The 26,467-nt window shown below is 40.4% G+C and overlaps 1 protein-coding gene across 1 annotated transcript in view; it reads left to right on the forward strand.

The window, feature by feature from the left end:
* Window positions 1–26,467, forward strand: part of SCARB2 (scavenger receptor class B member 2) — a 77,291-nt gene that overhangs the window by 23,687 nt on the left and 27,137 nt on the right. Inside the window, exons 2-4 of the mRNA XM_043906432.1 lie at window positions 546–703; window positions 18,935–19,082; window positions 20,381–20,569. Coding sequence (XP_043762367.1) covers window positions 546–703; window positions 18,935–19,082; window positions 20,381–20,569 — 495 coding nt within the window. The remainder of the gene's footprint in view (window positions 1–545; window positions 704–18,934; window positions 19,083–20,380; window positions 20,570–26,467) is intronic.

Here is a 26,467-nt window from a genome sequence, read left to right on the forward strand (position 1 = left end):
ATTTCCTTCTCCAGGGGATCTTCCTGACCCAGGGGATCAAGCCTGGGTCTCCTGCATTACAGGCAGATTCTTTTAAAGTCTGCGCTGCCAGGGAAGCCCCAGGCGTGGGTGTGGTTCTACCTCAAATGGAAGGACAGCTTTCTGGCCCCCAGCCCCTGTTCCCTCACACCAGCGAGCTGGGAATGCAGGTGGCTTCTCAGAGTGGTCTGACTTCCATGGAAGCTGTCCAACCACTAGACTCTTGGTAACAAAGCAAATAAGGCCTTTTGGCACTCAACCTGTGGGCGTGGTTTTGCTGACACCATGCTCCACCCATGAGCTGTGGCTCTAGCTTGCACCTTCTCTTCACCACACATACTTACTGAACACCTGTTATGGCTTATAAGCGCTGTGGGCTCCATACAGGCACAAGGCGTGGCCCTGCTCTCAAGGGACTGCAGCCTGTGCAAAAAAATAAGTGAGCTGGGAGGCCAAAGGAGGTGTCCCTCTCTCTGCCTCTGTGTTCAAAGCCTTATGCTGTATAAATCTCTTTTGTCCTCCCCTAGAATATCGTGTTAAGGAACGGTTCCGAGACCTTTGACTCCTGGAAGAAGCCCCCTCTGCCCGTGTACACCCAGTTCTATTTCTTCAATGTCACCAATCCAGAGGAGATCCTCAATGGGGAGACCCCTCGGTTGGAAGAAGTGGGGCCATACACCTACAGGTGAGTCCTCAGCACCTGCCTGTCCTGCCAGAAAACGGAGCGCCGCCCCCCCGCCCCCGCCCCGTGGACTGAGTCCCCGTCTCTTCCCACGGACATCTTCAGTAAGCTGCAAGGGAAGCACAGATTCTGACTGCAGCTGTCTGAAGTGCTGCTCGTGGTGGGCACACAGCTGTGAATGCATGGCTTTGTGGGTGGGCCAGTCCCAGCCTATTGTGTTTAGAAGTGCACCTGCTTCTTCCTGAGCTGGAGAATATGGTTACCAAGCCATGAATAGCTGCTTCCTCTCCCTACCCTTTTAAGGTGGCCCCGTGATTTTCTGTGGGCTTCCCAGGTGGCTCAGTGGGTAAAGAATCTGCCTGCAATTCAGGAGATGTGGGCGGACATGAGTTCGATCCCCGGCTTGGGAAGATCCCCTGGAGGAGGACATGGCAGCCCACTCCAATATTCTTGCCAGGAGAATCCCATGGACAGAGGAGCCTGGCAGGCTACTGTCCATGGGGTGACAAAGAGTTGGACACGACTGAAGTGACTAAGCATACAGGCACATGATTTTCTATAGTGACCTTTAGGGTCTTTCCCTTGTTCGCTCCCCACATACCTAGTCTTACGCCAGTTCCTAGAATTCATTGTTAGTCTAAAGACAGGCCTTTCTGTCTCTTCTTTTTCTTTTTTAATTGAAGTATAGTTGATTTATAGCTTCCCTGGTGGCTCAGTGGTAAAGAATCCGCCTCCCACTGCAGGAGACCCAGGTTTGATCCCTGGGTAGGGAAGATCCCCTGGAGAAGGAAATGGCAACCCACTCCAATATTCTTGTCTGGAAAATTCCATGGACAGAGGAGTCTGGTGGGTTACAGTCCATGGGGTTGTGAAAGAGTCAGACATGACTGAGCATGCACAGATGAGATGATAGTTGATTTACCATGTACTAATTTCTGCTGTACGGCAAAGCAATTCAGTTATACTGAATGTATATGTGCACATTCTTTTTTATATTCCTTTCCATTGTGGTTTATCATGGGATATTGAATATAGTTCCCTGTGTTATATAGTAGGACCTTGTTTTTCTATCTCTTCTTATTTATTTTTTCCTCCTCCCCTCCTGAGTACAAGAGATAACCAGGTGGCAGGGTGGGTTAGAGTCGTTGGCGGTGACCACTGATTCCAAGCATTGGGGAGTTAGAATTTCTTTAATCATTTTTTAGAAAGATTAGTAGAGGGAGGTGCTTGGGGATCTTATGGTCAGAGTATTTTCCCCACTGTTGCAGTATTTCCCGCACCTCCAAGACAGTAACCTCCCCCACAACCTTTGCAAACATCTTTCCAACAAAGTTTCTCTTTACCAAGTTTAAAAAAAATAATATTAGAGGAAGCAGATAGATCTTTCTTCAGAACTGCTGTGTGGTAAAAATGCCTCGAGATTCCATCATAACTGATTGCTCAATAAATGGTTGCTGACTGATTCAATCATTGTGAGTCAGGACTGTCTCTGTGCTGGAATTCAGAGATAAAAGTTCCCTGTCCCTGCCGCAGGTGCAAAAGGTTTGACTCTGGAGTCGAACGGCCTGTTGTCAATCTCACCTCGACCACTTACCAGTTCTCTGTGTTTCTGTTTCCTTATCTATAAAGTGGGGATAAAAATAGGACTTCCACCATGGGATTGTTATGAATACCGAGTCAGTGGGTCAGTATTTATAAAGTGCTTAGACTAGTGTCTGGCATGGAATTAGTGCTAGTTAAGTGTTTCATGTTATTATTAGTCTCAGTGGATTGTCTTAGTCTGTGCAAATCAATGCCCAGAATTGTAAAGAGGAGCTTTATCATTATGAAGTGAAGTGAGGTGTAAGTCGCTCAGTCGTGTCCAACTCTTTGCGGACTCCATGGACTATACAGTCCATGGAATTCTCCAGGCCAGAATACTGGAGTGGGTAGCCTTTCCCTTCTCCAGGGGATCTTCCTAACCCAGGGATCTAACCCAGGTCTTCTGCATTGCAGGCAGATTCTTTACCAGCTGAGCCACAAGGGAAAGCCTGTATTATCATTGTATAGTAGAATTTGAAAAAAAAAAAAAAGACAACACTTGGGTCCTCATTTTAAAAAGCATTTTTGTACATTTAATGCCTCAAGAAACGCCATGGACTAGGTTGAGTCAGGCCTGCAATTGAGGGTGTACAGCCAGGGGACCGAAGTTGAGCCAGAATTAAGATTTTTGAGTATCCTGTTTGTTTTGCAGTTTTAACAATTTTTTAATGGTGATTAAAAAAATAATAGAAAATATACCATCTTTACCATTTTGAAGTGCAATTCAATAGTTTTAAATATATTCATATTGTTGTAAAAACAGATCTGCAGAAATTTTTCCTCTTGCAGATCTGAAGCTGTTATAGCCATTATATCACACCCCTTCCTCCTCTCCCCTCAGCTCCTAGGAACCCCCATTCTGCTTTGTTTCTATGAATTTGACCATTGTAGATACCTCATATAAATGGAATCATACAGTATTTGTGTTTTGCTATGTTTAACTAAATTCCTTTGAGTGGGGAGGTTGACTGGACTCCCTGCAAGAATAAACTCACCTGAGAAGTAAAGGAAAACCCCAACAGTCTTCCCTCTGGGTCTTCTGGGCCTGTTCCCGTGATCGTTATCCTCATCTGAAAAAAAGACATAGGCTCTAATCATAACCCAAGGAAATCCAATACTTCATGAAGACACCTTATGGGCCATGGCGTCTGCTGCCTTCATGTGCTGTTGTAGATGTGGTCATGGGGGTAAATAAATCCTAGAAGTGAAATACTGTCCAACTGTTACCATACTCCCTAATGTTCCCATCTTAGAGGGACCTAAACTGACTCTGGAGGCAAGCCTGGGAACATCTCACAGGAGTCCTTAACCCATGATTCAGAGATCCCCAGAGGTTAGTGCATAGCACTCAAGGTGGTCTGTGACTTGGGGAGAGATATTTCCGTTCATTTTCATTGGTAGTGGTTTAGTCGCTAGGTCATATCCAGCTCTTGCAACCCCATGGACTGTAGTCCCTGCAAGCTGCTGTGTCCATGGGATTTCCTGGGCAAGAATACTGGAGTGGCAATTTCCTTTTCCAGGGGATCTTCCCGACTCAGGAATTGAACCCAAGTCTCCTGCATTGCAGGCAGATTCTTTACCAACTGAGCCACCAAAGAATAACCCTGCTTTCATTAACCACTCACTAAAATTTAGCATTTCCTTTGAGTGTGAATGTAGGCAACAAATCCCAGCAGTATTACATTACCATGGCTTCACCACTAAGGAAACACAGATACTGTTATGTCTCATGATAGCTGTTGCTCAAAATATCATTCATGTTCATGAATACTTCAAAATTATAGTACTTGTTAGACCTGATGCTACATCTTGTTTAAAGTGTCAATAAAGAAGCACACAGTGGGACTTTCCTGGCATCCTGTGGTTCATTTTAGGAAATCTTCTTGAAGATTTTAATTTTTGTAAAAGCATCAGAGTACAACAGTGGCTGTCTATAAATGACAAAAGACTTAAATTAACATGGTTAAAGATTTGATTACAGTGCAGTTGACAAATTTGGTTATTTCTGTGACAATACAACATTGAAGAAATAAGTAGAATCATAACTGAAAACATTATACCAGGACATATAGGACATACTAGATTTTTAAGAATTCCATTGATTTTCTAGACTATGTTAATGACATTTACCCATGCAATATAGCCGCTTAATTGACAATGTTTCCCATGTAATTTAACATACCAGATAGACCTAACTAGTTTGATACCTCTTTTGAAGATGTTTTGGGGTTCCTCTTGTTGTAGCCATGCTTTCCGGGAAACAAACTCACTCAGAAGGACAATGCAGATAGTGGAGTGAACCTTATTACACCAGTGGGCCCAAGGCAGAGTCTCCTCTTAGCCAAGGACCTGAACCAGTTTTTGTGAAAACCTTATATACCCTAAGTGTATGTACCCAAACCCACCTCCCCAAATTCCCTGAAACTAGTCTGAACAAAGGAAAAAGAAAGATACAATCAAAGTGATTCATATGTCTTAAGCCTGGGTAGTTAACAGTGGACAATTATCATAGGCCTGTGGTCACACCCCAATAAGCATAATAGAATGTATGATTTTATTTGGTTGTGCAGATAATTAGGGTATTCTTTTAGGCAATGGAGAGTCTAGGTACGAGCCCTGGGGCTCTTCCTTCGGGGTCTGGTTTTCCAGTTGGCTTGTCGTTTCCATAGATACTGGGCCTACAGCTCAAAGTCCACAGTCCGGCCCAAGATGGAGACCTGCTTTCGAGATGGAGCCTGTTCTGTCTGTCTCCTTCACTCTAAGGCATTTGAATGTTAGCTACAGGTCAAAAGAATTTCATTTAGAATTGACTTGGGGAAGTTTGTCAAAGATATCGAAAGTTTACAACACTTGGTCGGATAGTCACTGTGAAACTATTCTTATTTACTTAACCAAAATGACAAATTACAAAGAACAAATACAGACTGTTACAACACATCACTTAAAAGGTAGAGAAACTTTTTAAAAACTGTTATCAAAAGCAAATCAATAGTCCAAGAAAACTTTGTTCTCTTAACACAGAGAAAAAAACAAATTCTAATTTTGTACTAACTTACTTTTTTTTTTTTTTCTAACTTACTTTTAATGTTGAAATTTGTTTACTCAGTTAAATTTTATTTTCATCTTAGCCAGTCTCGACCATGTATGAAACTCCTTCTTTTCAGGGTTCCTTTCCCACAGTGCTTTTAAAACTTTCCTTTTTGTCTTCAGGTTTTGTCCTATGCTTTCCTTTTCTTTCTCTCTCTCCAGGACAAAATACCTTCTTTTCCCTTAACAAAATGCATTTCTATTCCTTATATTTTTTTTCCCTTTCATACAAAGATGTTTTCCTTATTAATTTGTGTAGTTTTAATTACATATATTAATTAGAATTCTTAACCTTTAAAACCTTTCTCCAAGAATATATAAGATGGCCAACAGGCACATAAAAAGATGCTCAGCATTGCTATTATTAGAGAAATGCACATCAAAGCTACAATGAGGTCAGGGTGTCCATCATCAAAAAGTCTGTAAATAATGCTGGAGAGGGTGTGGAGAAGAGGGTACCTACTTTCACTGTTGGTGAGAATGTAAATTGGTACAGCAACTAGGGAGAATCATAAGGAAGTTCCTTAAAAAGCTAAAAATAGAACTACTGTATGATCCAGCAATCCCCAAATCCTGGGCATGTATCCAAAAAAGATGAAAAATCTAATTCAAAAGCATACATGTACCCCAGTGTTCATAGCAGCAGTATATACAATAGTTAAGTCATGGAAGCAACCTAAACATCCATTGGCAGATGAATGGATAAAGATGATGATGATGTGTGTGTGTAGTAGAATACTACTCATCAATAAAAAGGAATGAAATATTACCATTTGCAGCAACACAGATGAACCTAGAGATTATCGTACTAACTGAAGTAAGTCAAAGTCAAATATTATATGATGCCACATACATGTACTATTTAAAAAAAATACAAATTATCTTATTTATGAAACAGAAACTCACAGACATAGAAAACAAACTATGATTACCAAAGGGGAAAGGGGGTAGGGAGGAATAAATTAGGAGTATGAGATTAACAGATACACACTACTGTATTTAAAATAGATAAACAATAAGAACTTACTGTATAGCATAGGAAATTATATTCAGTATCTTGTAATAACCTATAAAGGATAAGAATCTGAAAAAGGATATTTATATCCACACATATCTACATATATGCATGTATATTTATATCTATCTAAATCACTTTGCCATACACCTGAAACTAACACAGTATTGTAAAATCAAGTATACCTCAGTAAAAAATTTTAAAACCTTATTTATAGTGAAAACTAAGAAGTAAGCAATTATGAACTTTTGCATTAGCATTCTGTAGATGGACAAACATAAAATGCCACTTATACTTTTTAAAAATGTGCCATTTTTATGGAAAAATTTTCAGTGTGGCACAAAACATATTTATTAATGGTCCTCAATATCTTTATGGGATTCCCTGGTGGCTTAGCTGGGAAAGCATCCGCCCACAATGCAGGAGACCTGGGTTTTATCCATGGGTTGAGAAGATCCCCTGGAGAAGGGAAAGGCTACCCACTCCAATATTCTGGCCTGGAGAATTCCACAGACTGGTTGCAAAGACTCGGACACGACTGAGTGACTTTCACTTTCTAATATCTTTAATTTCTCTGTAAAAGGAAACCTAGTTTTAAGTAAGTAATGTTTTAATATCTTACTTTATTTGAGAATGATCTAGATATTTAGTACATTTCCATCATTTAACTTAACTTAGCAAAACTAAAAGTTTCAGGTTACCAAAAATCTGGAGAAACTTATTTAAGTAGATATACTGTAAAACATAATAATTCTTTTTTTTTTTTGACTTTTTTTTTTTTTTATTAGTTGGAGGCTAATTACTTCACAACATTTCAGTGGGTTTTGTCATACATTGATATGAATCAGCCATAGATTTACACGTATTCCCCATCCCGATCCCCCTCCCACCTCCCTCTCTACCCGATCCCTCTGGGTCTTCCCAGTGCACCAGGCCCGAGCACTTGTCTCATGCATCCCACCTGGGCTGGTGATCTGTTTCACCATAGATAGTATACATGCTGTTCTTTTGAAATATCCCACCCTCACCTTTTCCCACAGAGTTCAAAAGTCTGCTCTGTATTTCTGTGTCTCTTTTTCTGTTTTGCATATAGGGTTATCGTTACCATCTTTCTAAATTCCATATATATGTGTTAGTATGCTGTAATGTTCTTTATCTTTCTGGCTTACTTCACTCTGTATAAGGTGCTCCAGTTTCATCCATCTCATTAGGACTGGTTCAAATGAATTCTTTTTGACGGCTGAGTAATATTCCATGGTGTATATGTACCACAGCTTCCTTATCCATTCATCTGCTGATGGGCATCTAGGTTGCTTCCATGTCCTGGCTATTATAAACAGTGCTGCGATGAACATTGGGGTGCACGTGTCTTTTTCAGATCTGGTTTCCTCAGTGTGTATGTCCAGAAGTGGGATTGCTGCGTCATATGGCAGTTCTATTTCCAGTTTTTTAAGAAATCTCCACACTGTTTTCCATAGCGGCTGTACTAGTTTGCATTTCCACCAACAGTGTAAGAGAGTTCCCTTTTCTCCACACCCTCTCCAGCATTTATTGCTTGTAGACTTTTGGATAGCAGCCATCCTGACTGGCGTGTAATGGTACCTCATTGTGGTTTTGATTTGCATTTCTCTAATAATGAGTGATGTTGAGCATCTTTTCATGTGTTTGTTAGCCATCTGTATGTCTTCTTTGGAGAAATGTCTGTTTAGTTCTTTGGTCCATTTTTTGATTGGGTCATTTATTTTTCTGGAATTGAGCTGCAGGAGTTGCTTGTATATTTTTGAGATTAATCCTTTGTCTGTTTCTTCATTTGCTATTATTTTCTCCCAATCTGAGGGCTGTCTTTTCACCTTACTTATAGTTTCCTTTGTAGTGCAAAAGCTTTTAAGTTTCATTAGGTCCCATTTGTTTAGTTTTGCTTTTATTTCCAATATTCTGGGAGGTGGGTCATAGAGGATCTTGCTGTGATTTATGTCGGAGAGTGTTTTGCCTATGTTCTCCTCTAGGAGTTTTATAGTTTCTGGTCTTACGTTTAGATCTTTAATCCATTTTGAGTTTATTTTTGTGTATGGTGTTAGAAAGTGTTCTAGTTTCATTCTTTTACAAGTGGTTGACCAGTTTTCCCAGCACCACTTGTTAAAGAGGTTGTCTTTTTTCCATTGTATATCCTTGCCTCCTTTGTCAAAGATAAGGTGTCCATAGGTTCGTGGATTTATCTCTGGGCTTTCTATTCTGTTCCATTGATCTATATTTCTGTCTTTGTGCCAGTACCATACTGTCTTGATGACTGTGGCTTTGTAGTAGAGTCTGAAGTCAGGCAGGTTGATTCCTCCAGTTCCATTCTTCTTTCTCAAGATTACTTTGGCTATTCGAGGTTTTTTGTATTTCCATACAGATTGTGAAATTCTTTGGTCTAGTTCTGTGAAAAATACCGTTGGTAGCTTGATAGGGATTGCATTGAATCTATAGATTGCTTTGGGTAGAATAGCCATTTTGACAATATTGATTCTTCCAATCCATGAACACGGTATGTTTCTCCATCTGTTTGTGTCCTCTTTGATTTCTTTCATCAGTGGTAAAATATAATAATTCTTAAAGAGTTCACCAAAGGCTCTTATCCCATTTGCATCTATTGAATTAATTTGTTCTCAACAATCATATTTATTTTATCCGTGGAAACTTCAGGAAACATCAGACCAAATTAGCCATGATTCCAAGCTATTTTTCTTGCTGATAAATTTTATAAGAGAAATAATATGAACATATTTGACTAGGTGCAATAAAAGTAAGTCATGTCTGTATTAATTAAACCAACAAACTTAAACTTTAAACCAAGTATTAATGTTGAATATTTCCCAGGTCACATGAACCTGAAATTCATTTGGCTTATTTCTAATACAGTTAGAAATACTTAATTTCTAAGCGCTTACTTTTAAGTCAATTAACCAGAGCTCCTTTATAAATTAATATTGATGATACTGTCTGGAGGTAGAGACATATCTATAATGTACACACAGACATGTAACAGACATAATCAGAGATCTCATAACTTCTTTTTATAACTTAGTCATCAAGTATTACAATACTAGTTTATAAAGAACAGTTGGAATAAGTTAAATTTATTTGCTTAGATGACTTTTTACAGGGACAGTTGCTTTCAGTTCCCCAGAGAACTGTTCTACTGCCTAAATGGTATCAAATGATTCATTCATCCAACTATATTTTCCTTAATTTGCTTCTTTGTTTAATCAGTGGGAAGATTTCCAACTAGTGGAAATCAGGAGTTCTGTGTTCTAGAACTCTAGGGTTAATTTAATTATGCCTACAAAAGTTTGCACAAGGCGTTCCACAAAGGTCCTCTTTCTGAGAGCACAAGTCAAACCCAGAGCACTTTTCCATAGAGGGAAAAAAATGGGAAATCTCCACTATTCCTTTATTAACCCCTGGATATTAGCCCCAGTTTTTGTTTCATATTGTGTGGACTCAAGTAAACTCTATTGGTTTCCTTTAATATGTTTAACTAGTATTAGTTCAGTTCAGTTCAGTCCCTCAGTCGTGTCCGACTCTTTGCAACCCCATGAATTGCAGCACTCCAGGCCTCCCTGTCCATCACCAACTCCCAGAGTTTACTCAAACTCATGCCCATCGAGTCGGTGATGCCATCCAGCCATCTCATCCTCTGTCGTCCCCTTCTCCTGCCCCCAATCCCTCCCAGCATCAGGGTCTTTTCCAATGAGTCAACTCTTCGCGTGAGGCAGCCAAAGTACTGGAGTTTCAGCTTCAGCATCAGTCCTTCCAATGAACACCCAGGACTGATCTCCTTTAGGATGGACTGGTTGGATCTCCTTGCAGTCCAAGGGACTCTCAAGAGTCTTCTCCAACACCACAGTTCAAAAGCATCAATTTTTCAGCGCTCAGCAAGTATTACCTTAGGGGCAGATATATATGCTCTGTGATATAATGCCAGGCAGGGAAAGCTTTCCCTAGTGAGACATAATGTTTATCTCACAATATAATCAGGCAAAAGAGATGTAACTGTCTCACATAAAGCCCATTCAAATAGGTCAACTTTTAAAAAATAAAACTTTATCTCATTTTTAGCAATTCTTACACATTTAACTTTAGCCAAGGGATACCCTTTTGTCAATCCTTGCTTGTGCATGCTTGCCCAGTCATGTCCAAATCTTTTGGCCCCATGGACTGTAGTCCTCCAGGCTCCTCTGTCCACGGGATTCTCCAGGCAAGAATACTGGAGTGGGTTGCCATTTCCTCCTCCAGGGAATCTTCCCAATTCAGGGATCGAACCTGAGTCTTCTGTGGCTCCTACGTTGGCAGGCAGATTCTTTACCACTTCGCCACCTGGGAAGCCCCAACTTGATTAACTGTCCCAAAGGTTACCCCAAGCAACTGCTAGTCAGGTATCTTGGTATAGTTTTCTTCCAACATTAAAAAAAAAAATTTTTTTTAACTGGGGTAAATAAATCAGACTTGTTTGGGGCCCCTTTAATGTTGAGGGGCCAATAGGGGTCTCTTTGGCACATTTAACTTCAGGTAGTGTTGGTTCAGAGCCTTTGTTTTTTGTTTTTGTTTGGCTGTGCTGTGTGGTTTGTGAGATCTTACTTCCCTGATCAGAGATTGAATCCAGGACATTGGCAGTGAAAGCCCAGAATCCTAACCACCTAATCCTTAGACCACCAGGGAATTCCCTAAAGCCTTTGTTTTAATCTCATCAATGTCCATTTTTTTTTAATCCCATTTTAAAATCACCATCTAAAGATTTCTATCCTGTTGGGATGATTTCTATCCGGTTGGGATGAGTCCCTATAAAATTTCCACCTTATTGGGAAGCAGTCTTTTGACTTTCTCCTCAGCATTTCCTATTCCCTTGATAATTAACCTGGTCAATGTTAATTAACCTAATATTTTTATTCATACCCTAAAGACCCATCAAGGGAAAGCCATGACCACAAATAAGGCTTTCCAAATAGTTTTGTTTTAAAATACGGGAATTCTTAAGTTACATTTTTTTGTATCTGCCTTTTAATTTGCTCTTTTCATGGGCACCAAGAAAACAGCTGTTTATAATACGGGCTCCCTAGAAATTTACCAATTTAGAAGTTTATTCAATTTAAAGGACCATTGTCTGGCACTGATAAGTAATATCTTAATAGGGATAACGAGTAAGACATGGCAGTGCTCTGCGGCTTTAGTCTTTGTGACCCCATGGACTGTAGCCCGCCAGGCTCCTCTGCCCGCGGGATTCTCCAGGCAAGAACACTGGAGGGGCTGCCGTGGGTTCTCCTACAGGGAATCTTCCCCACCGAGGGACTGAACCCGAATCTCTTATGTCTCCTGCAGGTTCTTTACCACTAGCACCACCTGGGAAGCCCTAAGACACAACCGACGCTCTCAGTGAGAGTGCAAAGGATGCGCCTTTAGCCCCTCTGATGGGTTTTTGTTATCATTTAGTGTATCTGATCTGTCGCTTGTGAATTTGCCATTGTTACCCTACACAGGAAAGACAACTTTCCAAAAGCTCTGCCCAAACCTACCCCTCCGCCCCCCACCCCCAGCCAGTTGATAGCCTCACAGGTTCCCTCCTGACTGAGTCAGCTGTGTGTCTGCAGAGAAGGGGAGGCCTTGTGGTCCCCCACTGGTCACTGTGGACTGGTCTGGGGGTGGGAGTCTGTGCGGTGGGGAAGACCATGCTGGGCGGTGCTGGACTTGACTGATCGGACACAGTTTACGGTGTTATGTTTCCCAACGTTGTCACATAGTCATGAGTCCAGAATATTAATGTTTGTGGGAAAATATGGTGGAAGTTCCACTCGTAGATAAAGAAAAAAAACGGTCAGTCTGGTTTAAGGAATGGACGTGTTTTTTTACACTTTTATTAAGCTGTGGATTGAGCAGTCCTGGGACAGGTCTGTTGACACAAACTTGATTTGCCTCGTGATCCTATTGCTTAGTGACCTAGTTGCCTAAATTTGTGTCTTCAGTGACTTTTGCATCCTTTTTGAGGTTTTTCATTTTGTCAGGTTTCTGTATTTTGCCTACTATTTGACATTTCAAGCATTTAAAAAATTAATTTGTCCAAAGGCACTCTCAAGTCATGTTCATGTTTCTAAGATGTAGTTGCTAAATCTACAATATCCCAATAAGTATCTCCTTTTTTACTTTCTGAGTTTTGCTGTTTGGATTGTTCATTTCTTTTATAAGGTCATATTACTGCTTTGATAATAAGGAAAAAGATGTGAGGGATAAGCATTTCATAAGTGTTTTTTTTAATTCACTGACCATTAAGTTATACTGGATTATAAAGTAATCAACATGTACAATATCATATACAGCTGCTGCTGCTGCTAAGTCGCTTCAGTCGTGTCTGACTCTGTGTGACCCCATAGACGGCAGCCCACCAGGCTCCCCCGTCCCTGGGATTCTCCAGGCATCATATACAGCATTACCTTTAAAAGTGTAAACTATATTTTATATTATAAAAATAATATATATAAGTAGCAAAGATAAAGTTGAAAGCACAGTAAATTAAAAAACTACTGCTACCCTCCATGGTTTCACTGTCTCAAAGATAACCAGTGCTAATGGATATATCCTCGTTTTCCATGAATGGGTTTCACTTTTACATGGTTATACTGTATATACTTATTATGTTCATGTGCGTGTGTGCATGCTCAGTCACTCAGCTGTGTCCGACTCTTTGTGACCTCATGGACTGTAGCCCATCAGGCTTCTCTGACCATGGAATTTCCGAGGCAAGAATACTGGAGTGGTTGCCATTTCCTATTCCAGGGAATCTTCCTAACCCAGGGATCAAACCTAAGTTGCCCGCATTTACCTGCATTGGCAGGCAGATTCTTTACCACTGCACCACCTGGGAAGCATGTTCATATACATACGTCTATATTCTACTCACTTAATATTAGGTGATAGGTATTTTCCCATGTATGTCTTTGTCTTATTTATACAAACACATTTTTTGTGATAATACTCAAGAGATGGAAGGAATATATTACTACACTTCCCCACTCACTTCTTCTTAGACATGTTGGTCAGTTCCTGTTCCATCCTTTGATTACCACGTGGATTGAATGTTCTCCTCAGGTTTGCCAACCAGTTGTGTTTCCACTTTGTTAGTTCTTGTCCTTTCCCAGTTTTCCTATCTGGGAAACTGGGTGTGTTCATGGGACTTATAAACTTTTTATATAATAATGATATTAATCCTTTGTTATAATTGTGGCAACTGTTTCTCTGTTGTTTGCCTTTTAAAGATTTACATGTAACCAAATCTCTTCTTTAATGAACATTTCTATCATTTATGAGCTTGAAAAGTCATACTTCCTTCAAAGGTTTAAGTCTATTTTCTTGTATTCGCCCCCAACCCCCCCCACCCCGGGCCATTTAATTTCTTATGGATTTGTTTCCTTGCAATTTAGCCAAGGTAGTAATTCTATTTAAAATTTCAAATGCTGTTCTGTTATTCCTTTGGTTTTTACCTCAACTCTGAGCCAAACTATATAAATGCCAAAGAGATGATAGAAAAAATTTAAATGCCATGGTTATTGTTTCCATTATTTTAAGAGAATGCTTATCTCTTTTTTTATAAACGCGACTGGCTCTTTTCTGATCTTTTTTTTTTTTTCCCTCAAAATAGAAATAGAAATAGCTTTAGCTATATCAGATTTTTTTAAAAATCAAAAGGAAGAAAAATATCTGCCTTTTTATCCTGTGCAAAAAGGAAGTGACCAGGTGGGCTTTAAATGCACGTACAGTCCTGATGAGCCAGCCAAGTCAGGGTGGCACTTGGAGGATGGGGGAACCATTTCCATCTTCAAGAGTAAAGCTGTTTCTTGTACACCTCTAACAAACATGGGCTACCACCACCCTGGATCCAGTGCGTTTTCTCTTTGTTCTGCTCTGGGCTCTGGTTTCCAGTCTTTAACCCGGCCGACCAAGGCAGTGGGGCCGGAAGGTTCGGACCCCTCGGCCGCGACCCGGACTCGGCCCGCCTCCCCGCTCCGCCCTGTCTTGGGGGCCCGCCCCTCGACCCTTCCCAGCCACGCCCCAAGCGGCGGGCTGCTCTTTCTCAACCGCCTCCGCCGTGTGTAACCTTCCGCCCCACTGCAGTTTTCTCACCCCCCACTTAAGAAACACATCCTGTGCGGTTGTGGGGCGCCGCCTGCCTCGTTCTCGCTCTGCTTCTCTGTTCGGGAGCCCCTTTCACCCCCCACCTTGGGGAGCTGACTCCTTGCAGAGCTGAGTGCGCTCTTGCCCCGCGTTCCCCCGGGGCGCCCTGTCCAGTCGCCGCCCCTGCTCCGGCCTGACACCTTGGGGTCAGCGTCGGAGCTCTTCCTACCTGTGAGGTAGCCCTGTCAACAGCAGCCTGCTCTGCTCTGCCTTGGATTCTGAGGACAGGACCCAGGTCTTAACATCTCTGCATCTGGAGAACTTAGCACAAGCCCCCCTCCCATTCGATACTAGAAACTAATGTTTCCTAAAGCACTTAGTATGTGTTCGGTAGTGTTCTGACTGGATGACAAGCTTCTGTGGGTTTAATCCTCATGGCAGCCCTACAAGGAAAGTGAGAGTGTTAGTCACTCAGTCATGTCCAACGCTTAGCGACGCCACGGACTGTGCCCCCTCCCGCCACCCCGCCCCGGCTCCTCTGTCCATGGAATTCTCCGGGCAAGGATACTGGAGTGGGTAGTCGTTCCCTTCTCCAGAGGATCTTCCTGACCCAGGGATCAAATCCGGGTCTCCTGCATTGCAGGCGGATTCTTTACCGTCTGAGCCATCAGGGAAGCCTGCCTTACAAGGAAGGGATGCTATTATTTCCACTTGATAGATGAGGAAACCAAGGCATGAAGCTAGTAACAGATGAAGCCAGGATTAAATGCAAAGCCTGGCAGTCAGATCTCAAGCCGCATTTTACCCAGTGTGTTCAGCCACTTCTTACAGGAATCCTCAACAGAGAGCCTTGGGTGAATGGAGGACAGAAACGACAAGGGAGATAGGGTTATGTGGTGATATTGAATGTATCTAGTTTATCCAACACCTCTGAGAAATTAGATACCGCAGAGATGTTAGTTTTTCAACTGATTAAAATGATTCCTTTTGATTTCCTGATCTCAGGCATTATTGTTTGCCTTTTGTGAGGTGAAGTTTTTGCCTGAACCTTAAGGAGTTTTAAAAAAAATTTTTTTTCGTTTATTTTAAAAATAAAAACTTCTTTAAAAATGATTTTAAATGAAGTAATCTCAAATCAATCATTTATTTTCCTGCCATATTAAAATAACTCATGGGGGCATAACTCAACCTTTTCTGAGTGACTAGGACCATCATTGTGATTAGCAAATAATAAACTGTATTCTGAGCCTGTGCTGTCCTGGACCTTTGACATCAGTAGGGTTTATTATCAGCTTGTAAGTAGCAGGGACCATATGCAGGTAGTTTTGTTATTGTTCAGTCGCTCAAGGTCGCGTCCGACGCTTTGCAACCCCACAGACTGCAGCCCTCCAGGCTTCCCTGTCCTTCACTATTTCCCCGAGTTTGCTCAAACTCATGTCCATTGAGTCGATGATCCCATCCAACCGTCTCATCTTCTGTCGTCTCGTTCTCCTCCTGCCTTCAGTCTTTCCCAGCATCAGGGATTTTTCCAGTGAGTTGGCTCTTCCTATCAGGTGGCCAAAGTATTGGAGCTTCAGCTTCAGCATCAGCCCTTCCAATGAATATTCACAGTTGATTTCCTTTTGGGTTGACTGGTTTGATCTTGCTGTCCAAGGGACTCTCAAGAGTCCTCTGTGAAATCAAAAAGCATAGTGTGGTCAAACCTTTGGAAGAGCTGTGCAGTCTCAGATATTTATATTACTGTGCATAACTTGCTGTTTAGTACTAGAGAAAAACAGAGACTCATCTACTTTCATGCACATGTAGGTAAGCATTTGTTTCTTGTTTGCTTATCTCTTTATTTTAAAATCTAGAACAGGTTTAAGAGGCATACTGGTTTCTTTTCCTTCCCACCCCCCTTTTTTTTTAAATTGTAGTATAATTGCTTTACAATGTTGGGTTCATTTCTGCGGTATGACTATGTGAATCAGCTGTATGTATACATAGATCCCTTCCCTTTGAACCTCTCTTCCAGCCCCCATCCCACCCCCTAGGTCATCACAGAGCTGGATTTTTGTTTTTTAATTTTATTTATTTATTTTGGTTGTGCTGGGTCTTCGTTGCTACGAGGGCTTTTCTCTGGTTGCAGTAAGCGGGGGCTGCTGTCTAGTTGTTCGCTGGCTTCTCATTGCCGTGGCTTCTCTTGTTTCTAAGAACAGGCTGTAGGCCTGCGAGGCTTCAGTAGTCGTGACTCCTGGCCAGTAGAGCATAGGTTCACTAGCTGTGGTGCACAGGCTTGGCTGCTCCAAGGCAGGGAGCAACTTCTGGATCTTCCTTACAGATCAGGGATCAAGCCTGCATCTCCCGCACTGGCAGGTGGATTCTTTACCAATTGAGCCACGAGAAACCCCACAGAGCTGTTTTTGATCGATGACTGTATTAAGTGATGAAATGATTATATTTGAGGGCCTTCAAAACAGTTTTCAGGTTTATATTACAGCATTAAAATTATCCAGATACCCTTTTCCAAGGGGGGTGGGAACTTACTTACAATCTACCTGAGATGTTAAGATTATTTATTTACATTCTAAATGAGGTCATTAAGCAGTTTATGACTGAGTGCCAGAGGCGTGGTATAGAGATGAGAAACCCAACTTGTGACTGTGGTCAGGAAAGGCCTCTGGAGGAGGTGGTGAGTAACCCCGTTGCCCAATGCGTGTGTCAGAATTATAAACTCTGAATTAGCTCTGTTCAATGGAAATATAATGTGAATCACATATGCATTTCAGATTTTTCTAGTAGCCACCTTAGTAGTAGCATTTTTCTAGTAGCATTTTCTAGCAGCATTTTTCTAGTAGCCACATTCAAAAAAGTAAAAAGAAACATGCAATTAATTTTAATAGTATATGTTTATTTTACTCATTCTGAAATAGTGTCATTTTTGAATGGGTAAAAATGTGATATGTATACGCACACACAAACATACACATATACAATTGAGTACTATTCAGCTGTAAAAAAAAAAGAACAAAATTTTGTCATTTGCAATAACTTAGATGTACTTAAAGGGCATTATGCTAAGTGAGATAAGTCGGAGCAAGGTAAATTACTGTATGATATCACTTCTATGTGGAATCTGAAAAATACAGCAAAGTAGTGAATATAACAAAAAAGAGGTAGTCTCACAGATATAGAGAACAAACTAGTGGTTACCAGTGGGGCAGGAGCAAGGGCTAGTCTTAAGGGTGGGGTAGTAACAGGTACACACTATTAGGTATAAAATAAGCTACAAGGTTATATTATACAACCCAGGGAATATAGCCAATACTTTATAATAACTATAAATTAATTTTTAAAATTGTGAATCACTATATTGTAAACCTGTAACTTACACTGCACAGCAACTATACTTCAATTTAAAAATAAACAGAATAAAATAGTATCCCTTCAACATGTAATTGATAGTAAAACATTGAGATATTTTGCATTCCTTTTTTTTTGGTACTGTTTTTGAAATCTGATGTGTATGTTACCCTTAAAACACATTTCAGTTCCAATTAGCCCCAGTTCAAAGGTTCAGCAGACACAGGCCGACCAGGTAAGACAGCACAGCCCTAGATGGAACAGGAAAAATAGTACGCAGCCATGGGAGAGAAGGAAAAACATGGGCATTTAATGACCATCTTCTGTGGACCAGGCAGGTTCACGACTGGCATGAGGCATTTAATGAACAAGACGTCAGTCCTGTTTTTATGTAAAATTCTGATATTTTGGTCATCATGAATTTTTGGCATTAATTTTGATTTTTTAAATTGCATTAAGATATTATTTATTTTGATTACGGAGTGTTTGGGCCCCTCTTACATTTTGTACCCAAGACAGGTGCATCATTTCCCTCACCCTAATCTCAGGCCTGGCAATAGGTACTTCCTACTAACTGCCAATACCTCATTTGGGGGCACTCTCCTGAACCAGGCTGGACTGGATATCAAAACCAGGAGTGAACTCCTCTAATTGACTAAGCCTTGGGCATTCATTTTGTTAAATTAATTTTCAGTTGAATTCACCTTAGAAATAAAAAGACACTGGTAGACACATTGAAATGGAAACTGAATCAATGAACTGAAAAGTCTGAAAATGTTTTGGAACCAAACTATAACCTCGGACAGAGTTATTGGCTTTGATTGCCTAGTCAAAGTAACCCCAGATTGCTTTTCCAAATTATGGGGAAAAGAAGGAAAGCAACAGGTTTTTGACTCTCTCTGGGGTCTTATTTCCTTCCCACGTTATAGCTGGAATCTCCAGTATCTGCAGTTTCTCCCAGTATACTGAGAATGTGTGGAAATAACTTTGATGATGAAAGAAATGAAAAGTGTATTACTTAACAAAATGTTGCCTATTTTCAAACAAGATCCTTTTCTTTCTTTTAGGGAACTCAGAAACAAGGACGATATTCAATTTGGAGATAATGGAACAACAATATCTGCTGTGAGCAACAAGGCCTATGTTTTTGAACGAGACAAATCTGTTGGAGACCCGAAAATTGACTTACTTAGAACATTAAATATTCCTGCATTGGTAAGTAGGCATTTTATTTTATTTATTTATTTATTTTTTTAAATTTTTTTTTTTTAAGTAGGCATTTTAAATCTCATTATTGTGTATTTTAGAAGAAAGGAAAAAGCTAAGTCCATTACAATTTTACCTTTGGGAGCTATTAAGTTATATATGTGGGTGTAAATATATATATATTTTGAAATATGTATATATTTTAATGCTTTTAATATGTATATATATGTGTGTGTATATATATATTTCCCCTTCCCTTCTTTAAAGTTCATTTTAGACTCTGAGGTCTTTCAAATGTGGTCTCTTCAAATGGTAACAAAGTGCAAATTTTAAGATTTTTTTTTCAGTTTCTTCCTGTGTGTTCAGGATGAGACTTGTGCAAATAAGCATGTCTCTAGGATTTTGGAGGGCAGCTGATCATATTTAAAGTGTTTATTTTCCCTCTTGTTTTGGTTCAGAAACTCTAGCAATAGAATTTGCTTGCTACTTTTTTTTTAAGCTTCTTATTTTGTATTGAGGTACAGCAGGTTAATAGTGTTGTGATAGTTTCAGGTGAACAGTGAAGGGACTCAGCCATACACAGACATGTATCCATTCTCCAAACTCCCCTCCCATCCAGGCTGGCACAATGTAACACTGAATAGAGTTCCATACAATAGGTCCTTGTTGGTTATCCATTTTAAATACATATTTAGCTTCCTATGATGGATTTTTTTAAATCCTCAAACTATGTATTGACTTTCCCCCACCTCCTTTTAAATAGCAGAGACTGGGCTGTTGAAGACAACCTAGTATGATTTATTGGGCTCTGTTTTTAATGGCAATTGTAGCTAATAAAATACATGAGGCCCAAGAAACTTCTACTCATTCCCTCGGAGGCTCCCATCCTACCTCCTAGGTGACCACTACATATGCGCCTGGACAATTATGGTGGACCCAGGACCTGGAAAGTATTAGACCCCAGATCAAGCCTAGCCCAGCTGCCTAATAGGGCAGTTTATGGGGGCGCCCCCAGCCTCTAGCCCTGATCAGGAGGAAGATGGTGCCACCTTGTGGCAAAGATGCCAGTGTGTTGCAAGAGTTGTTCCCTTTCTGCGGTTCCCGGGTTGCAAGTGAGGATCACATTTACAAAACTACTGAGAAAGAAGAGATTTATTCTTCACAGTCAGCCAGAGAGGTGCTCACTGGCTGATTTTTCAGCTGTTTGATCTCAACACTTATATTTAGGTCTGCAGCCCCCTTTGCTGAAGGGGCAGTAGGTGGGTGGGGTGCAGACACAGCTGTCTGAATTTGCCTGTGCTCCTCAGACCGCCATGGAATGGACCCAGCTGCCCTTACTCCGGGATCTCATCGAGGCCCTGCTGAAGGCCTATCGGCAGAAGCTCTTTGTGACCCACACGGTGGATGAACTGCTCTGGGGTTACAAAGATGAAATCTTATCCCTCATCAGTGCTTTCAAACACGACATCTCTCCTTATTTTGGCCTGTTTTATGGGGTAAGTAGATTTTTCTTATTAGAAACTGTGTGTTCAGCTGAAGAGGAGGGCATTCCAAGCCAGATTATATCTTCACTTTGGGTGAATCGCTTGGCATTCTCCATGTCTTATAGAGTATGTGAAAAATAAGAAAGTGCATTAGCAGGGGAAGAAAAACTTCTCCCACAATTTCAACATGCTACCATCACTGACTTTGAATGAGTGTGAAAAATGTATGAAGTGGGGCTGTGCCATTAATCTTTCAAAGTGTCATAAATATGAGTGATCAGTGTCAAGTCTTGTTTTGATGGCTTAGAGACTAAACCCATGGATCAGCCTGACAAAGGCAAACGAGAAACTAAATAGGGATGTGATAGTACATTAGGGATGGGAAGTACTTATTGTATTTTCAGACATCTCACTTGTGAAAGATGTTGGATAATTTGAAACTCCATGTGCTCCTCACCTATGATTTATTTAGCTTATAAGTGGAATTTTGCATCATTTCTTTTCAGATTTTATTTACTTTGATTTGCAACCAAAAAAAATGGGCTTCCCTGGTAGCTCAGCTGGTAAAGAATCCACCTCCAAGGCAGGAGGTCCTGGTTTGATTCCTGGGTCAGGAAGATCCACTGGAGAAGGGATAGGCTACCCACTTTGGTATTCTTGGGCTTCCTTGGTGGCTCAGCTGGTAAAGAATCTTCCTGCAATGGGTTCAGTTCCTGAGTTGGGAAGATCCCCTGGAGAAGGGAAAGGCTACCCACTTCAGTATTCTAGCTTGGAGAATCCCATGGACTGTGTAATCCATGGGGTCACAAAGAGATGGACACAACTGAGCAAACCAAAAATATCATCATTCAAGTAATTATTACTTGAAGTATATGTTATTAACCGCCTGAGCTTGAAATAAACTAAAAGTGAAAGTGTTGGTTGCTCAGTCCCGTCCAGCTCATGGGAACCCCATGGACTGTAGCCCTCCAGGCTCCTCTGTCCATGGAATTCTCCAGGCAAGAATACTGGAGTGGGTTGCCGTTCTCTTCTCCAGGGGATCTTCCCCACCCAGAGATCGAACCCGCGTGTCTCACATCTGCATTGGCAAGTGGGTTCTTTACTGCTAGTGCCACCTAAAAGCAATTAAAATCTGTATCCCCCTGTCCCCCCCCCTCCCCCAAGAAAAACTTAAGTAGAATGGATAGTCGAAAGGTTGGTAAATGACAAACTTAAACTCAGGAAGAGAGGGTAGGTTCAGGGCAGGATATGTAATTGTGATTAATTTCCCCATCTTTAAATTTGTGGTTATTCTCTGGCTCTAACTACTTAAGAATATCACCTCACTCTGTAATCTCTTAGCATTTCAGTTGGTAAATGGTGGTAACACAGCCCCTGTACCATCAGGGATATATAACACTTAAAAGCTATTCAAACAAAATGGTAAACAACTTTTAGATATTACCTTCACAAGAGGAGGAGGGTCCTAGGACTACAGTCCCACCAACCCTAAATCCTTCACTCTGGGCAAGCAGACTCAGTCGATGTTCCCTGCAAAGTTCCATCTGACAGGAGGAGCCCAGCTTCCGTGGGACCAGAGGAAGCACTGATTTCTTGTTAAATTGTGACTAATCTCCTGTCTAGAAATAATTTCAGGGAAACTCCCTACAGAGAGATACAAAGGCTACCACCCATCTGCCAAGTAGATTCTGTTCCTCATACTTCAGTACTTCTCTGATAATTTTCGTTGTATAGCTTGCTTTTTGTTTTTACACTGACCTCATCAGACTGAGCGACTCACTTTCACTTTTCACTTTCATGCATTGGAGAAGGAAATGGCAACCCACTCCAGTGTTCTTGCCTGGAAAATCCCAGGGACGGGGGAGCCTGGTGGGCTGCCGTCTATGGGTCACACAGAGTTGGACACGACTGAAGCGACTTAGCAACAGCAGAAGCAGCAGCAGACTTACAGGGCTTCCCAGGTGTCGCTAGTGGTAAAGAACCCACCTGCCAACGCAGGAGACATAAGAGATGTGGGTTTGATCTCTGGGTCAGGAAGATCCCCTGGAGGAGGGCATGGCAACCTACTCCAGTATTCTTGCCTGGAGAATCCTGTAGACAGAGGAGCCTGGTGGGCTATAGTCCATGAGGTCACAAAGAGGCGGACATGATTGAGGCAACTTAGCATGCATGCATGCCTCCGACTTATAACTAATATCCTTAAATACCTGTTAAAAATGTGACTCACATTTACAGGCTGATTTAAGAAATTGGTACTTTTGTTTTCCCACAGGAAGAATGTGTTGATTTACTTTATTTTTGTTTTGTTTTGTTTTTTTTCTCTGCCTCCACTGTAACCCTACAAAACCCCATTAGTGAAAAAACCCTAGCATTGCTCAGTTGGATTAGTACCTGGCATGCATTTCCCACATTCAGGAAAAAAGCATGAGACATTGACTCAGAGGGTCTGGATCCATGTCCTGACTGTTTAGTTTAATAACCAAGGGACTTTTCTGAGCCTCGGTTTCATCATTTGTAACTTGAGATAAAGGTATCCACACTTCAAAGCTTGTTTGAAATAGCCAAAATGAGAGTCCACAAAAGTGCTTTGCAAACTATAGATTACAACACACATTTCAGGAACCTGTTTTTTCTTTTCTGTGACTCACTCAGAAAAGAAGACCTTGAATTACTAATAATATGAATGGTATATGTTTCCATTTTGGAGCCAAATAAACTCTCTCTCCTGTTGTTTTTAAAAAGGCAAAGGTGTTTTTTGTTCAGTTTTTTATCTGCTCTAGCCAAATACTGACTCTATCTCCGGCAGTACAGAGGTCCACCCTTGGGCTGCCATTCATTCAAGACTGGGATAGACCGTGGGCTTGTGTACTTTGCTGGCACCTACTGCTCTGCACCTGTCTGAGCCTGGCCTCCAGTCTTTCCTTCATCCCAGGGATATCTACCACATTACCCTCTGATCCCCTAGACCATTCCACCTGCTCCCCTGCGCCTTGTGACTAAAGAAGAAAACCTCAGTTAAGGCCATCGAACATTTTTTTCCTTCAAAGACTTTAACGATGAAACAATCGAATGGTTTGGTTGTTTCATCTTTAAATGGCGGGACAGAAGGTGAGAGTAAGTAGGACGAGATGATACAGGCAGTGTATTGGCACAGAGCTCCTGAGAGCAAGAGACCTGGCTGAGTGACTCTTAGTTGCATACTAAGAGTTGCATACTAAGAGACTCTTAGTTGCAACTAGCCAGTCAGGATATCCGTACCTGTTGATTTTAAGGTACCTCTGTTTTCCTTGGCATAAAAGAGTTCAAGCACCTCCCAGTGAATGTGGATTCTTGGATGTATTATATAAAATGATGGTGGCTGGGAAGTATCTTCGAGAGGTCAGCCAGTCCTATTGCATGGATGCATTATGCATGTATTATGCTAACAGTATGAATAAAGTCTTATTCTCAGAACATTTCTCAACTTCCTGCAGTAATATGTCCCTTGTATCCAACCCACATCCCTACTGCAATTACACAAAACCTATTTATTCCTATTTGTCCTCCAATAACAAACATTCTAGTGAGTAACAAGGAAGCATTGATATTCTGTGCCTGACTCTTGGGCCACTAACAGTTGGGGAGAACTCTTTGAGTGACTCTGAAATATTTAAATGCTTACCCACTTAGCTTCACCTACATTCAAGTTAGTTGGGGGACTGCAAGAAGTAACTCATACGTCTTTTTAAAGTTTGGTAGTTCAGCATTCTTTTGTGTGAATATGCTTCTAAGTTATTGTATGTTCACATTGTTGCTCTCAAAGAGAGGTCCCTTCTCATATCTTAAAGTCATATAAAACTTCATATGTGGAACACAGTGTGACTATTGTGTATGTGGACAGTGTTGACATACTGACATAGTTGGTGAAATAATATTGTGACAAAAAGAATCCAAGTAGACAAAAAAAAAAAAATTGAAAAGAGAATTCATAAAGGGTATGAATGTTCTTTAAGGCAAATGATTGAATGAAAAAAGAATTCAACCTCACTGAATACAGAAACGCAAAAAGAAATAAGGAACCCTTTTTTTTGTTGACCCAATAAGCAAAGTTTAACAAAAGGCATGTGAGGAATATAAATTGCCGTATCTTACTGTTTCCACTGAGTGATCTTGAGCAACTTGGTAATATGTTTCAAAAGCTTTAAAAATGTTAATGTTCTCTTATCACTTTTAGTTGGTCTATTTAGAAAATAAAAGCACAGAAAAGTTTTTAGTCATAAAGATATGCATACATTATTCATAATAGCAAAAATTTTTAAACTAGATATTCAGTAATAAGAAAGTGGTTAAATTATTTCCACCTAATATGAAGTCATTAGGTTGTACCTAGGAAGAACTTTTAATAATACAGGAAATATATTATATGCATAACTAAAGAAATTGTATATATGTATAAAAATTGTGTATAGCCTATGCTACACATATGTATATTACATATATATATGTATAAGTTCTGTAAACAAATTTTCTGTAGAAAAAAGACTGAAAAGAAACAGACCAAAATACTGAAAAAAAGTGTATGTTGCTTCTTGAGGTCCTCCACTTAACTCAAATGTGGTCTAAGCTAAGTGGTTAAACATTTAAATGTTTCAGAGTAACCCATGGTATTTCCCAGAAACCAAAACTCAATCCCAGGTGAAGAGCTTGTAAGAATGTACAGAGTATCTGTGCCATTAAGAAGTGTAACTTGGGAAGAATATTCAACTCAAGAAAATTTTGGTTGAAGAATGGAATTATATTAATACCACTTTTTTCTATTCAAGTATAGTCAGGTCCTGGCCCTGGATTTATGCTGTTTTATTTTTTAATTGAGATGTAATTCACTTAACATAAAATTCAGCATTGAAAAGTATACAATTCAGTGGCTTTTATTATATTCACATAGTTGTGCAACTGCCTCCACTGTGTAATTCCAGAACATTTTTTATCACCTACCCCAAAACCCACAGACTGTTAGCAGTCTCTTCCATTCCTCATTCCCACCAGTTCCTGGTAACTTGAATATACTGTCTCTCTCTATAGATATGCCTATTGTGGACAGACATATAAATGGAATGGAATCTATATGAAATCATATAAATGATTTCACACCCATGTTGTAGCATATATCAGCACCCCATTCTTTTTCGTGGCTGAGTAATATTCTGTTGTATGGATATACCACACTTTGTTTATCCATTCTTCAGTTGATGTATATTTGATTTATTTATACTTATGGCAATTAAGAATAATGCTGCTATGAACATTTGTGTACAGGTTTTTGTATGACCATTAGATATAAATTTTAGAGTAGAATTCTCTTAGGGATATTATAGAAGTGGAATTTTGGAGTTTTATGGCAGCATTATGTATAACTTTTTGACCAGCTGACAAACTGTTTTCCATAGCAGCTGCCACATTTTACATTCACACCATCAGTGTAGAAAGGCTCTAGTCTCTCCACATCTTCACCAACACTTGGTCTTTTCCATTTTTAAAAATTGGCATCCTCATGGGTATGAAGTTGTATCTCACTGTGGTTTTGATTTGCATTTTTCTAATAACTGATGATACTGAGCATCTTTTCATGTTTTTATTGGTTATTTGGATAATTTCTTTGGAGAAATGTCTCTTCAAATCCTCTGTCCATTATTTAATTGGGCTCATAATTTTTAAAACCATAAAGTAATAATAGAGCCAATATGGGATTTAACAAATAGTCACTCTATTCACTAGTTCTGGTTCAGTCTCATGAGGCATGTAGGTTCCACTGGGGCAGTTTCATAAAGATTAAATGTACTAGTTACTGTATCATTTAGGGTTCTCTAGAAAAACAGAATCAGTAGAGATTTGTGTATTTATTGAGGGATTTACATTGGGTTGGCCAGAAAG

The sequence above is a fragment of the Cervus elaphus genome, chromosome 6, assembly GCF_910594005.1.
Source record: "Cervus elaphus chromosome 6, mCerEla1.1, whole genome shotgun sequence".
NCBI lineage: Eukaryota > Metazoa > Chordata > Mammalia > Artiodactyla > Cervidae > Cervus > Cervus elaphus.